Source organism: Bos grunniens, chromosome 7, assembly GCF_055505025.1.
Source record: "Bos grunniens cultivar Pamir isolate PY7600 chromosome 7, Bosgru_T2T1.0, whole genome shotgun sequence".
NCBI classification, from domain to species: domain Eukaryota; kingdom Metazoa; phylum Chordata; class Mammalia; order Artiodactyla; family Bovidae; genus Bos; species Bos grunniens.
In genome coordinates, this window is record NC_141171.1 from 94,023,885 (window position 1) to 94,037,656 (window position 13,772).

At 34.6% G+C, this 13,772-nt stretch overlaps 1 protein-coding gene and 1 long non-coding RNA gene across 28 annotated transcripts in view; one reads left to right on the plus strand and one right to left on the minus strand.

Annotated features, from left to right (window-relative positions):
- Window positions 1-2,742: 2,742 nt before the first annotated feature.
- On the plus strand, window positions 2,743-11,097 carry LOC147369981 (uncharacterized). Its single transcript, XR_015168291.1, has 4 exons — window positions 2,743-4,730; window positions 6,750-6,805; window positions 10,576-10,646; window positions 11,030-11,097. It is a non-coding gene; the product is annotated as an uncharacterized LOC147369981 (long non-coding RNA).
- Window positions 8,215-13,772, minus strand: part of MCTP1 (multiple C2 and transmembrane domain containing 1) — a 721,660-nt gene continuing 716,102 nt past the window's right edge. For 16 of the 27 annotated variants that reach the window (XM_086413168.1, XM_086413162.1, XM_086413149.1 and 13 more), the window contains one exon: window positions 12,382-12,785. In XM_086413168.1, the coding sequence (XP_086269294.1) occupies window positions 12,523-12,785 (263 nt within the window). In that variant the 3' untranslated portion in view covers window positions 12,382-12,522. Of the gene's footprint in view, window positions 10,240-11,776; window positions 11,875-12,381; window positions 12,786-13,772 lie in introns of those variants that run through there. The other 11 variants (XM_086413169.1, XM_086413151.1, XM_086413144.1 and 8 more) reach the window with 2 other exon arrangements.

Genomic DNA, 13,772 nt, shown 5'->3' on the forward strand with positions numbered 1-13,772 from the left:
CCATCATGAGTTAGGGTTTTGTGCTGCTAAGAAAAAGTTGTTTTCTAAATTAAATGTTCACAAGAAATATTCATTTAGTTGCAGTTAGTATTAATATTTCATGACTGTTCTGTCTGCCAATTTTTACAAGTCATGTTGACATGAAATATTTAACACTAAACTGCCAGGTCTCTACCTCAAGAAGGTATCATTGCACTTTGCACTTCTTTAGAAGTATAACTTGGCAAATAGATTACAGTGTTTTGTGGCCTAGTTAATACTGGTAAATATATATGAATTTAAGCCTGCAGTAATAAACTGTATTTTCCATATTACCTCTTAAATGTTTTAGTTTAGAAAACATAATTGCCTCAAATTTATTTTAGATATAAAGAAAGTGGAAATTTTAATAGAAAAAATTTATAGACTTTCTGACCCCTGACTTTTTACCTGTAGGTATTTCAAAGTTGCAGCAGCTGAATAGAAAGCTGAGTAACATTATTCTTTGTTGTACTCTGCCAGATTTCATATCATAGTTCAATGGAGTTGTTTGTTTTTTTTTTTTTAAGCCTATGAAAGCCTTTATTACAATATAAATAAAGCTTGGAAGGAGATTTCTGAGCTGTTACGGTTCAACTTTCTTAATGCATAATCCCCACAGGTATTTGGAATATAAAAGATTTTAGAATATTCACTGTCAGCATTTTAGGAAGGGATTCTATGAAGTTTTCTAGCTTATTCTTAATTTTCCTATGCATAATAAAGTGATCCAAGTATATACCTTTTTTTGTCATCTCATTAACTCCAAAATAACCAGAAAGACATTTGTCCACATTAAATCAAATGCTAAATTAATCAATATTTTGATCATAGTTCCTTAAACACCTACTATGTACCAGGTATGCTTGACGGGCCGACTACAATACAAGAGGGAAAGCTTACATTCTAGGAAGGTAAGTCCAGTTTTACTGTCTTCTGTATAGCCTTTTGAAGAAAATTAACTTCTTAAATTTGCAGTAATTGGTATTCTTTTCATTTTTAAATGTGAACATTACAAGGGTCTGATTAATCCTTTGATGAGTATTATGACTTTACCATTTTAGAGTGAATAGAATGTGTCATGTTTGCTTTTGCAGTATTAGTGAAACCCAGTACTCATTCCCCTAGCTAAATGCAAATGCATTAATGCTAGGATACTTTATTTAAACACTAAGAAATGTTTGCCATTTTTGTTTATTCTTTTATAGAAAGTTAATAACTTTGCATGAAAAAATTACTGGTGGAATGTGTAATCCATATGCATTTACACACCTTCCCAGTTAAGTGATGAACTTGATGAGAGCCTGTCACTGGTGCTCCTTAATCAGTAGGAAGGGGTCATCTTTGAGTGACGTGAGGCACTCTTTCCCTCAGGCGCTTATCACGTAGCTTCCACACCAGTCGCACCTCTTGCTGATGTGGAGCTTGCAAACTTCAGAATGATAATTGTTTTTATAGCAAATGTGGATTGAGTCAGTGGTGGCATTATTGGAATTACACTGTGCCTGGTGATATCAAAACTGAAGACATTGAATAGTTAACTGTTTCTTGGAAATCAAATTATGCTGTCAAAAAATTCACTGTGTAGGTTAAAAGGAATTGTGGTAGGATAATACACTTTGGTATTTCCTCTGATTCAGAGATAGAGACTATTATACTATAAATTAGAAAAGACTGTGGTATTGTTAGGTTTTAAGCATATATCTTTTAGGGTACTACAAATCCCACTAAATGAAGACCTTCTTAAAGGAAACAATCAAGATAGTTTTAACACTGTTGATTGCTAGATGTTCAAAAAACTTCTCTTAAATCCTAATCTTTGAGAATATCCAAAATATATTTAATTCATGTTTCCCAGTTTGTGAAAGTACCAAGCAGCTTTTTCTCCAAGACACATGAATTTATGTGAATTTCGGGGGGGGGGACGGGGGGGGATATTCTATTAAATTATTTTTAAAAGAGGATATTTTCCAATCAGAAATCCAAATGATTAGCTTTTTATCACAGAAGAATTTGCTAATTAGTACTTTTGCATTAGAGGCAAAATTGTATTTTGTGTATTTGATGTATAAAGTGTTTTCCAACATTTTGTATATTTGAATTCTTTACCATAGGTATTGTTTGTTTGCTTTTGATGTAGGCCTATAGTTCAAATACACTTACACTATATATATATTGTTTTAATCTTGAAGTATAACTCTTAGCACTAGACAGATGTGATTGATTTTTTTTTTATAATACCGTATTTGTATTGTTGAATATATATGTATTTTCTTTTGTAAAACAGAAACATAGTGAACTATTCTCTGGATTTTTAAAGTACTTGCTGAATTAAGATCCAAGAGTATTAAATCAACAAAGTAATCAATGGTCAGTTATTATAAAAACAATATCCTAATAAGTATATACTATTTTTATATATTTAATTTGTAATGTGTAATATTGCTGTGAACATAGACCAGAAAAATTAAGTTCCTTATTCAAATGTCTATAAAGAGCTGTCTTCAATTAGAAATGAAACATTTTCTCCAGATTTTGGCTTTCTTTTTACCATGGTCCCCAAATCTTTTCAGACTGTTAAACCCAGATTTAGTAAATCTAATCTCCTTCCTTTCAAAAGTATCTAAATTAGATCAAGTGAACATTAATGCATAATGGGCATTAAACATTAATAGAGAATGACTATGTTGGAGCATATGATTTAGTTTTACCAAAGAATGGAAGTTTTTTTTTTTAAAGTGCTTAGCACTTCCAGCAGGTAAACTGCACTGAACTGAAAGTCTGGAATTCAGCTTTGAATTTACACCTATTATACTATCATTTATCTTAATAGCAGATGAACTAAAATTTTCAGTGACTTTACATTCTTCTGTCCTCAAATAGTCATGTTGAAAAAAAATCATTAATCTTAAAGTGGTGACAGATAAAAAGAATTTAGTTTGTTGTCAATACTTCTCAATTTAAAGGTTAGGTCAGCCATGGTTTTTGTCATGACACTGATAAATTTTTTCTAATGACCAGAATGGTTTGATCTGTAATAGCTTTTTGTTTTTGTTTTAAGGAATATATGCCTTGGTTATCTGACTTCATCCTAAAAATGGATTTTTTTTTTTTCTGTTTTGAATTGTTTCTATTTTACAACACAAAGATAGAATTATACAGCAGTGGGTAAAATTTGATAATATTAAAATATGCATTTTAAAGATCTTTATTGAAAACTTAGAAGAATTGTAAAGATGAAAAGTTGGCAAAGGGATAAGGAGGGAAATGTTTAGGAAACATTGTGGTTTAAAGAGGGTAAAAATTTCTAGATGACGTTTAATGTATTGAGAAGGTAGTGAAGGTATAAAGTCAGAAAAAAGGGTGGATAGATCTCCTAATCTCAGGAATAAACTGTCTTTGTAAATTTTGAATAATGTTCAGAAAACCAAGGATCAAGATAGTGTGTGATGAGTCTTTTAGTTAAAAATTCAGTCAAAAATAAATAATAAAAATACTAATTTAAGTTCATACTGAGGATATAAACTTGAGAGGTTAAAACCATTTATAAAAAGTGGTTGAACTTGTTCCTGGTAACTCCTTTTTCTGAACTAATTTTAGTCCTTTCTTTTTTTTTTAAAATAGAAACTACTTAAATGTTGTTTTTAAATTATTTCCTCTAAGTAAAATTACAGAGGGGAAAAGATTGTAAGCAAGTCCATTGCTAATAGTAGTTGTATTTGTTTTTCTCCAAGTTTCCCTGTAACATGATTTATATTTGTCTGTAATACTTGTAGCCAGTGTATTTTTTAAAGTAACGCTCCTAATATAAATAAAAATCAGTCTTGAAATTTTTCTAAAGTGGTCTTATTTAAATTAGCATCTACTGGATTTTTTTAATATAAAGTGCATTTTTTAAATATGCCATTTTTCTTCAAGGTAAGGATAAAAGTAAGCTTTGTATCACCTAATGTAGATCTCAGTACTCTCGGACTATATGCCCTTCCTTTGAATGTCAATCTGTCTTATTTTACTGATATGCTGCTTTTGTCTTCTATTGAGCCTCTTCAAAGCAGTAGCCTTACCATGTTGAGTGGAGTCTTTACTGTTGAGGGGGATTCCTGAATTGCTAAAGATTAAACATCATTTAATAATACCCTGTGGACTCGTGCTACCATATCTTCATTAGTAGCCTTTTCTGATATTAGTTACTTGTTCTGATTTTTTTTTTCCAGATTCTACACCAAAAAGCAGGGAGAAGCTGTAAGATTAAATGATGGCTAAATTTATCAAAGGTTATACCTTTAATTGGGCTTCCCAAGTGGCTCAGATGGTAAAAGAATTCACCTACAATGCACAAGATGCAGGAGACGCAGGTTCCATTCCTGAGTAGGGAAGATACCCTGGAGGAGGAAATGGCAACCCACTCCTGTATTCTTGCCTGGGAAATCCCATGGACAGAGGAGCCTGGCGGGCTCCAATCTATGGGGTCACAAAGAGTTGGACACAACTGAGCCTGTATGCACATATCTTCAATTTCTTTAAAGGGAGTTCAATACTGTGTGATTAAATTGATAATTGTTGTCTTTTACTATCATAGATCTGAAGAAGTTCCCTTCTAGATACATACTATTTACAACATAAATTCAGATGTAAGCAGTCGGTCGTCCAGTGAGAGAATTCTGAAAATGTCTTGCCGCAAAAGCATGTTATTTTTCACCTCTTCTGTGGAGGTGAGGAAAATGACTTCTCGTAAGCTACTGTTTTAAGTGCAATTCAAAGTACAGTATTTTAACTACATCCTATACCTACATCATAATTATAGTACACTGGGGAGTATCACATCACTGTCTTTGGGGTACATTTCTCACCTGCTTGTGTTGTTGTTACAGTCATTGGGAGATCCAAGTACATGTGTGTTCTCTGTACTAGCATCATAGTGCCACAGGAATGGTATGTACATGGTAACCCACACTATAAAAGTTAGTATTAGTATGCTTGATTCCTGGTTAAATTGTCAAGTGCTGGATGTTCTGCAATATCCTCCTAAAATTTTTTCTCTATTATATCTGAAGATGCTTTTTTTTCAATAGGGAAATTTAAAAAGTAATGTTCAGCAGTTTCAAACAAAATAGAACACCACATTGGTTGATTTTAAAACTATTAATACTTCTTCACATATACATAGTATTTTATTTTTCTGGGTGGGTTACCATGTGCTTCAGAGACCTTCCTGTGGTTTACTTAGTCTCTGTATTAGTGAAATCTGAAGTTTGCAAGAGTTCCAGGACAAGACTAAGGGGTAGGTATACTATTGTGTAAGGTTGGAGAGTTTATTAGTTCTTGACATCAATAAATTGTTTTCCATGGTTTAACTATGACATGTTACACATAGATTTTGACTTTTAAAGTGTCATAATCAGTACCGGAGGAAGAATGTTTTGAGGAAATGATATAGAGTTTAGTTAGAAGGTTTCCAGCTTTCTGAGTGACTTTACTAAAAGAAGATCTCTGAACTTGGAACAAATCTTGGCATCTCCTCTGCCTCACCTCTCTGCGAAGGTCCAGCTGTCTCTGTAGTTAGTCTTGACTGTTGTCTCAAATGTGTTTCTAGTAGTCAAGAGTGGTTGAGGCCACGGCTGCACCTTTCTCTATGCATTTAGCATTTCCCCTAAATTTACCATTTGAACTCTGGCAAAATAAAATGCCTCAAGTGAAGTTTGCTTTGTCCAAAATGAGCTTCCTTGGTGGCTCAGACAGTAAAGAATCTGCCTGCAAGCTTGAGGCCTGGGTTCGATGCCTGCATTGGGAAGATCCCCTGGAGGAGGGCATGGCAACCCACTCTAGTATTCTTGCTTGGAGAAAAGAGGCAAGCTAGCTAGAATACTAGCTGAGCCTAGTATGACCATCTTGCCTCACTAGTAGCAGTAACAACCTCATTTAGCCAGGTCTCCTCAGATCCATTTATTTATTCCTGAGAAAATAAGAGGTGGTTGGTTTTTAGGTTTGCTCATCGATTCTCAGGTTGATCATTCTTTTTCACTTTTGAAAGACCATTGAAGAATCTAGCAGGGGACAATTATGTTGCAATTTTATTTTTGCTACAAATTGGAAACACTTTGGCACAGCTACTTACCTATTTCTGTTTTCCTTAATACAAATAGAGCTTTTGCCTTAATCTAGTAACATCGAATAGAGGAAAGCAAAAGAGCAGTGCTGTTAAGTTTTTTTAAGTGGAGTCATATAATTTTTCAGTGATATTTGTAGACACAACTATCATATACATAAAAAAAGAAAAAACCTGTCTACAGAAATACTGCTTTTTGTATAAATAATGTGATAGAACACTTTTTGTTGTTGCTAATTCAGCATATGAAGAAATAGCCCAATAAATGGAAACTTACTTGAAACCAATAACATATTTGATTCTTCTCCACCCACCTTTGTGGGAGAGTGATTCTTAACCCTTGATCCCTTTGGAAAAGCACAGATAGAATCATTAAATTCCATCAAACCTTTCACAGTATTGTTAGTTTCTAGAGCATATGACCACTTTGGACATTTAATAGTTTTTATCTGCATAGTATTCTTACATGATGAGAAATTTTCCTTGATACTTCTTAATTCTCAGAGATTCAACTGGGATGAGTCTTATGATGTGACTGCTGCTGTACAAATGTAGAAAGAAACTTAAGCAGAAGAGGAACAGTTTCAACAAAAAAATACAGGATGTTTTATGTTTTTTCTTTCAGTGAGTTATACCAATCATCCTGGAAGGAGAATTATAATCCAAAGGAGTGACAGTACTGTAAGTATTCATTTCATTATTTTTTATGTTGCTTTAATTCATACTTGACCAAGCAGTTAGAAAAGGCTGATTCTAGATACATTAATGAAACACATAAATAGGTATCTGTACACAAATACACAGTCATACTTGACTTTAAAGCCCCAAATTTAACCCTTAATTTGATAATACCTGAGGCTTTTGCAAGAAGTATGATGGTGGCTCTCTTGTATATTTCTGGAGCAGTAACTGCCTTTTGTATTTTGATTTATTTTTAATGCTAAGTACAAAACTCAAAAATAAACATTTAAATATATTTAACAAGTATATAAACTGAAATTAAAGCCTTTGAATAAGACCTGTTAACATAGAAGTAGACTACTTTCAGCATTGGAGATATTTTGATATTGAGATCAAAATGGGAACCTGGTCCCTGCATAAGAGAACTTACTACTAAATTTTTCTTCACTTTTAAATAACACAATAAGGTTCCATAAAAGATACTTTCAGAAACTAACACAATGAGATTCTCTAAAAGATACTTTCAGAATCATCACATCAGTTAAAATTTGCTCTCACTGTACTTTAGCTCTGGATTTGATTTTAATATTTTCATTGGTTTGACCATTGCCTATGACAGAGCAAGTTGTATAGTTGGTACTCAATAAAAATATCACAGAGCAGAGTCACTTAAAGAATCTTTCAGTTCAGATTATCCTAGTGCATAGGTTCACAATTAATTTGGAATCCCGACAGCATCTATCAGTTTGAATGTGTGGAACAGTACCAAAATGAACAAGTACCACATTCTTTGTATAAATGGAAAAATCCTAAATATGTATTTCTTATAAATTACCACAGTTAGTGGCGATAATAGTAGTTTGGATAATGAATGACTTTCAATAAATTCACTCACTAAAAGATACTGACGAATATATAGTTTTATATATATAAATATAATAGTTCTTGTGACTACTGTATATCGCAGTCCAAATAGGTGTTAGAATGACATCCAGGCTCTTAAGATATCTTAAAATATTTACATGTTTACAAATCTCTCAAAACCAAATCAGGTAAAGCAGCTTTAAAAAGGCAGAATTGGTGAGAAGGGGACAGAAGTGGTTAAAATTCTATTAGTCACAGCCTCTTGTTTCCAGCCTGTGAATGCAGTAGTTTCTGAAAGCAGTGACGATTCCTCTGAATATCACTTTCATGCCTCAAGATAGTTCTTAATTCCTCTAGCAGCATCACTGGATACTTAACCCCTCCAGAAATATTGGGTTTTATTTTACAACAGTCAAAGTTTCAGGAAAAGCCTTTTTTTCCCCCCCTTCCCCAAAGCAAACCTGAGTTTCTTTAAGTATCATTTATATGAGAACGAACACGTAATCTTCCATCATTCCTCTCTCAACACCAAAAAGAAGTACTGATTATTCTTAGAAAAGATTATTTTTTATTTAATGCAGTGAATAGTCAACATTACCAGTGAACCAAACATCTGAAATTTGATAGAATGAAACAAAGAGAAATCAGTCATCTGTTAATGGTTACTATCCACATCTGAGGTGGTAGAATATCAGCGTTGTGGACGTTTGAATAGACAGTGTCAGCACGGAACATAAATCTCACACAAAGTATAATCAAAAGTTACTTCAAACAGGTTATACTATCAGTAAACTTTCTATAATAACATCAGCTTCATGGAGAATAATGTCTTAGCAACAAATAATGATGGTATGTGGACGTAAGCATATCATTATAAACATGATGCACTAAATAGAACATACTGAGGTCAAGGCCTTTCTGTAGAAAGGGAATTTAACATTCTTTTAAGCATAGTGTAATAAACAGATCAAAATAGTTCTATCATAAGAAATAGTATTTACCAACATAGCTTTAAAATAAAAATGCTTTAAAAATCAACTTTGAGATTAAATTTATTTTTAAAGTATCTTCTTTTAGAATGAAATATATATTTCTTGCTCTAGCTTTTCTACATTTTTCCAGCATAACCCTCACCTTCACCCTATCCCAGTCCATTATTAATAAAGTAGTACAAAACACTTGTCTGCAGCAATTTCAACCAAGCTTACTCCCCTACCAAGTCAGTGAAGTAAGACATCCTCACCAAGTTTTCTCTCTAGAGCTATACTCCCTTGATAGATCAGGAAGTTAGGTATAAAAACTACATGAGAGTCTTGGGAATGCAGTTTTTAAGTATAGATTCTATGGTAATAGTGAAACATTTTTAAAGGCAAACTTTCCCCTCCCCATAAGCAGTTTATTTTACAAAATAGGTTTTCATGCATTCTAATTTTCTAGAATGATTATTTTTTTCTAAAAATGAATGTAATGAGACACTGGCATATCACTTAGTACACTGCATTCTCCTCTATATTAAAATTCACACTAATAACAAAAATCATAAATGCATTAAAACATTTCAGTAACCTAATGAGAAAGTAGATACATTTTTTTTTCTGTGAAATACTTGAGTATTAAATATTTTTAAATGCACAGAGGCATAATCTGACATCAAAGCAATGTGAATTTAATTTGCTAGATTTTTGACAACTGAACTGGGTTGCTAATTTGCTGACTTGCTACAAATTAATAGTGGTTGGTATAAAAATCCTTATAGGCAATCATTTATAAACATGGCAGTATTTTTTGTATCGTCCTGTAGATATTTTAAAGTTTTAGATGGAATGATAGAAGATTTGGAAATTTTCTTTGTAGGATTTCAGCGTATGGAAAATTCTCTTGTTGAGGTGACTATACTTTCATTCATTAGCTTAAAATCAGGCTAGTCATAGCTAAATAATGTGCACAGGAATGAATATCAGGATCTGAACCTATGTAAGTTGAAATGCATCTGTTCCATTATTCAAGTTCTGGGATTCCCCCCCTCCCTTTTGAAATGTATAAAACATAGAAAACTGTAATGGATTATTTTTCAGATAAAAAATAGTCACATTAAAAAAAAAAACTTTAAATTCAAATTGACATTTACATTTTATGTAGATTTAATCAGAGCACAGCTGAGCATTTAATCTAATATTCTAGTTTTTCCACTTGTAATTAGAGAAGTGTGTATCTCCCAGTGTTAACCATTCTTACATTTGTTGTTCCAGTGTTATATTATTATCCACAGCTAGCAAGGCTTTCAGGCAGCAATAGCTAAACCTTTATCAAATTGTTTCTGTACAATGGAAGTATATTTTCAAAGACATATGCCTTTGTACACTATTTACAAATTCTCTCAATCATGATAAAAAGGCAAAATAAATAAAAAACAGAAAGAAAGGAAGTGCTGCTGAGGCTGAAGGCTTTTTCTTTTATCCTCCCAAACAGATGCTGGTCTCCCCAGTGCTGGGAGCTGGCTAGCCAAGATTGTTTTTCTTCCTTTTACATGGGCTATGAGAAGGATCTGGTTTCAGTTCTTGGTATTGCACCTGTTTAAACAGAGTTCAGAGAAAGGCTGGTCAGGTGGCCACTTTCTGGCAAAGGAAGGAAAAGCAAAGGATTTGAGAGACTGTGCTTGGGGGGAAAGTGCTCCCTCTGGAAGCTGTTTGAGACCTGCAGCTGGGATGCAGAAAACAATAGAAAGACAGAGCAAGTCCAGGGAAATATTGCCAGAAACTAGACGAGAGCCCTGATAGGGACTTTGCTAGCAGGCCAGGATCTCCACTACCCATACACACGTCACATTAAAAGCTGAGCAATCTCCATTTATTTTGCAGGGCCGAATAATGGTTCTTTGCAATTTATTATGTGCTTGTTTAATATAGGCTTCATCTCCATCCAGCCCATCTTCAGGTCAGATACCAAAACAAAGACTCAACAGAAGCAAAGGAAAAAGGTACTGTTGCAACCAGCTTCAATAGTTTGAATAAAAACAGTTCTCATTTTACTCTGAAAATATTTAATGATTAATGGGCACTAATTAACCTCAAAGGATTAAGATATGCCCCCATTTTCAAAAATCAGTTACTTTTGTATGGCCGAGTCAATCTGCTGTGCACCAGAAACTGTCACAACATTGTTAATCGTCTGTATTCCAATATAAAATAAAAAGGTTTAGAAAAAAATCAGTCACTGTTCCCCCCCCCCCCTTTATTGATCTCTAAAATAGCCATCTTTAAAACTCACCTAATCCATGCAGTTTACTTAGGGAAGTGTTTTTCTCAGTGTCTGCTGGCACACTTTGCTTTCATCATCTAATATTCCTAATTCTTCCTTCAGGTAATAGTGACTTCCCTTCACAAACTCCAGCTGAATCTTCCTTGGAGGAGGACTGCCCTCCCTCCCTGACACCCCGGTAAGTTCTGTATGCAAAGCTCTCTCATTCCCCATCTTCTCTATAAGTTTCTTGTTGGATAACACCTCAACTGGACTAATCCCTGAGTGGCAAAATCTTCTACAGGCTTTATTAACTTTACCTGGCTCTTCTAAGACCTTCAAAATTAAATGGATATGAACGTGAAAATCCAGTGCCACACTACATTAAAAATGATACAGGCTTAAGAAATATTGCAGGTTTATCTCCAGACCATTGCAGTAAAGTCACATGAATATTTTGGTTTTCCAGTGCATATAAAAGTTCTGTTTATGATGTATGAAAGTCTATTAAGTATGCAATAGCATTACATCTAAAAAAGCAATACCTTAATTTAAAAGTGTTTCATTGCTAAAAAAAAAAAATGCTAACCATCATCTGAACCTTCAGTAAGTAGTAATCTTTTTACAACAGTAACATCAATGATCACAGGCCACCATAACAAATACAATAATGAAAAAGTTTGAAACATTTTGAGAATTACCAAAATGTGACACACAGACCCACAGTGAGCAAATACTGTTGGAAAAATGGTAGCGATGGACTTGCTCAGTACAGGGTGGCCACAGACCTTCAGTCAGGGAAAAGCAAATACCTGTGAAGCCCAATAAAATGACGTATGCCCGCAGTAACAGTTAATAAAATCTACATACCACTTGCACATCTGAAGGGACTCTGGAAAGGAAATCGAGTAGTTCATTGTTATCAATTGCATACGGATTCCGAAGCTTTTTTGTAAATTTATTGATTCCTGAAAAAGTGACAGATCAAATATTATTGAAAACTCAACAGTTTGGAGTCCAAAGTTACATTTCTGGCAAAAAAGTATTGTTGGTGATTTGAAGATCTAGGTTAAGCTGCCTTGATTTTCAGCCTTGACTGACTGACTGAACCAGAAAACCCAGTTTTCTCCCTCCCTTTTCTCCCTTCCTTCCACCTTCCAACTCAATGGCTGCTCTGTTTTTGTGCTTCAGTGGCTTCTCCCCAGCAGGAAAGGCTTTCTGTTTGGGAAACAAAGGGCACAAGCAGTGACCTATCTTGTCTTTCCCCTCAAATACTTAGAAGCTTTGTTGTAGTTTTTCATCTATGATAAAACTTATCTACCCTACATTTTGGATTGGGATTAAGGCAAGAAATCTGACTTCCTGGTTCCCCCTTTTCAAAAGACACACTGCTGTTTTTGTTTCTGTTTTTGTTTTTTTATGATGGGGAAGTGTTGCTGGTATGCAAATTAATGTTCGAAAATGCATGACCTGGCATTTTGTTTTTTTAATTTTAAACTTACCAAAAAAAAAAAAAAAAAAAATTTTAAACTTACCTGGAATTAGAAAAGGTTTACCACCAGCTTTTAAAAAAAAAAAAAAACATAAAAAGCTTTGAAGATGGTGATGCATAAGCATCATAAACCCATCTCTTCCCACCAACACACGGGATTTCCAGCTGCATATGGAACTGCCTCTGAGAATAACCTGAAAACTGGCTGAGTGCTGTCTACACACCAACAAGAGAAGGCCCGCATTGAAGCAGGTAGGAGAGGCAGGGGCACAGTCTTACCATAAACTCCACTCCTAGCCTGACAACCTATGGTCAGGAGGGAGCTCTCTCTGAGGAGTAAGGGTTTGAACCTCCACATCAGGCTTCCTCGACTCTTAAGAATTGTACCTAGAGGGAGAAGCCCCCAAAACATCAAGCTTTTTTTCCTTCTACTTTTGAGAAATAATTGACATACATCACTGTATAAGTTTTAAGGTGTACAGCATGATGGTCTCATGTACACATAGAGTGAAATGATTACCCCAGTAGGTTTAGTTCATATCCATCATCTCATATGTTGATAGATACAAGAATTTTTCTCTTTTTCTATGAGTTGGGGATGGGTGGTATTTTGCTTTTTTCCCTCCCAATTTCACATATAAGTGAAATCATAGTATTTGTTTTTCTCTGACTTATTTCTTTTAGCATAATGCCTTCAAATCCATTCATGTTGTCATAGATGGTAGGATCTCCTCGTCTTTTTATGGCTGAATAATATTTCATCATATACCGCTTCCTCATTCATCCGCCAGTAGACACTTGTTGTTTCCATGAATCAGTTATTGTAAATAATGCTTCTGTGAACATGGGGGTGCAGATATCTTTTGGGATTGGTCTTTGTGTTCCCCTTGGATAAACTCCCAGAAGTGTAATTGCTGGATCATATGGTAGTTCTATATTTATATTTTTAAGGCATCTCCATAGTGTTTTCTGTAGTAGCTGTACCACTTTACATTCCCAACAACAGTGTATGCTGCTGCTACTGCTAAGTCACTTCAGTCATGTCGACTCTGTGTGACCCCATAGATGGCAGCCCACCAGGCTCTGCTATCCCTGGGACTCTCTAGGCAAGAACACTGGAGTGGGTTGCCATTTCCTTCTCCAAAGCATGAAAGTGAAAAGTCAAAGTGAAGTTGCTCAGTCTTGGCTGACTCTTAGCAACCCCATGGACTGCAGCCTACTAGGCTCCTCCGCCCATGGGATTTTCCAGGCAAGAGTACTAGAGTGGGTTGCCATTGCCTTCTCCAACCAACAGTGTATAAGGGTTCCCTTTTCTCTGCATCCATGCCAGCATGTTATCTGTTGTCTTTTTAATGATGGCCATTCTAACAGCCA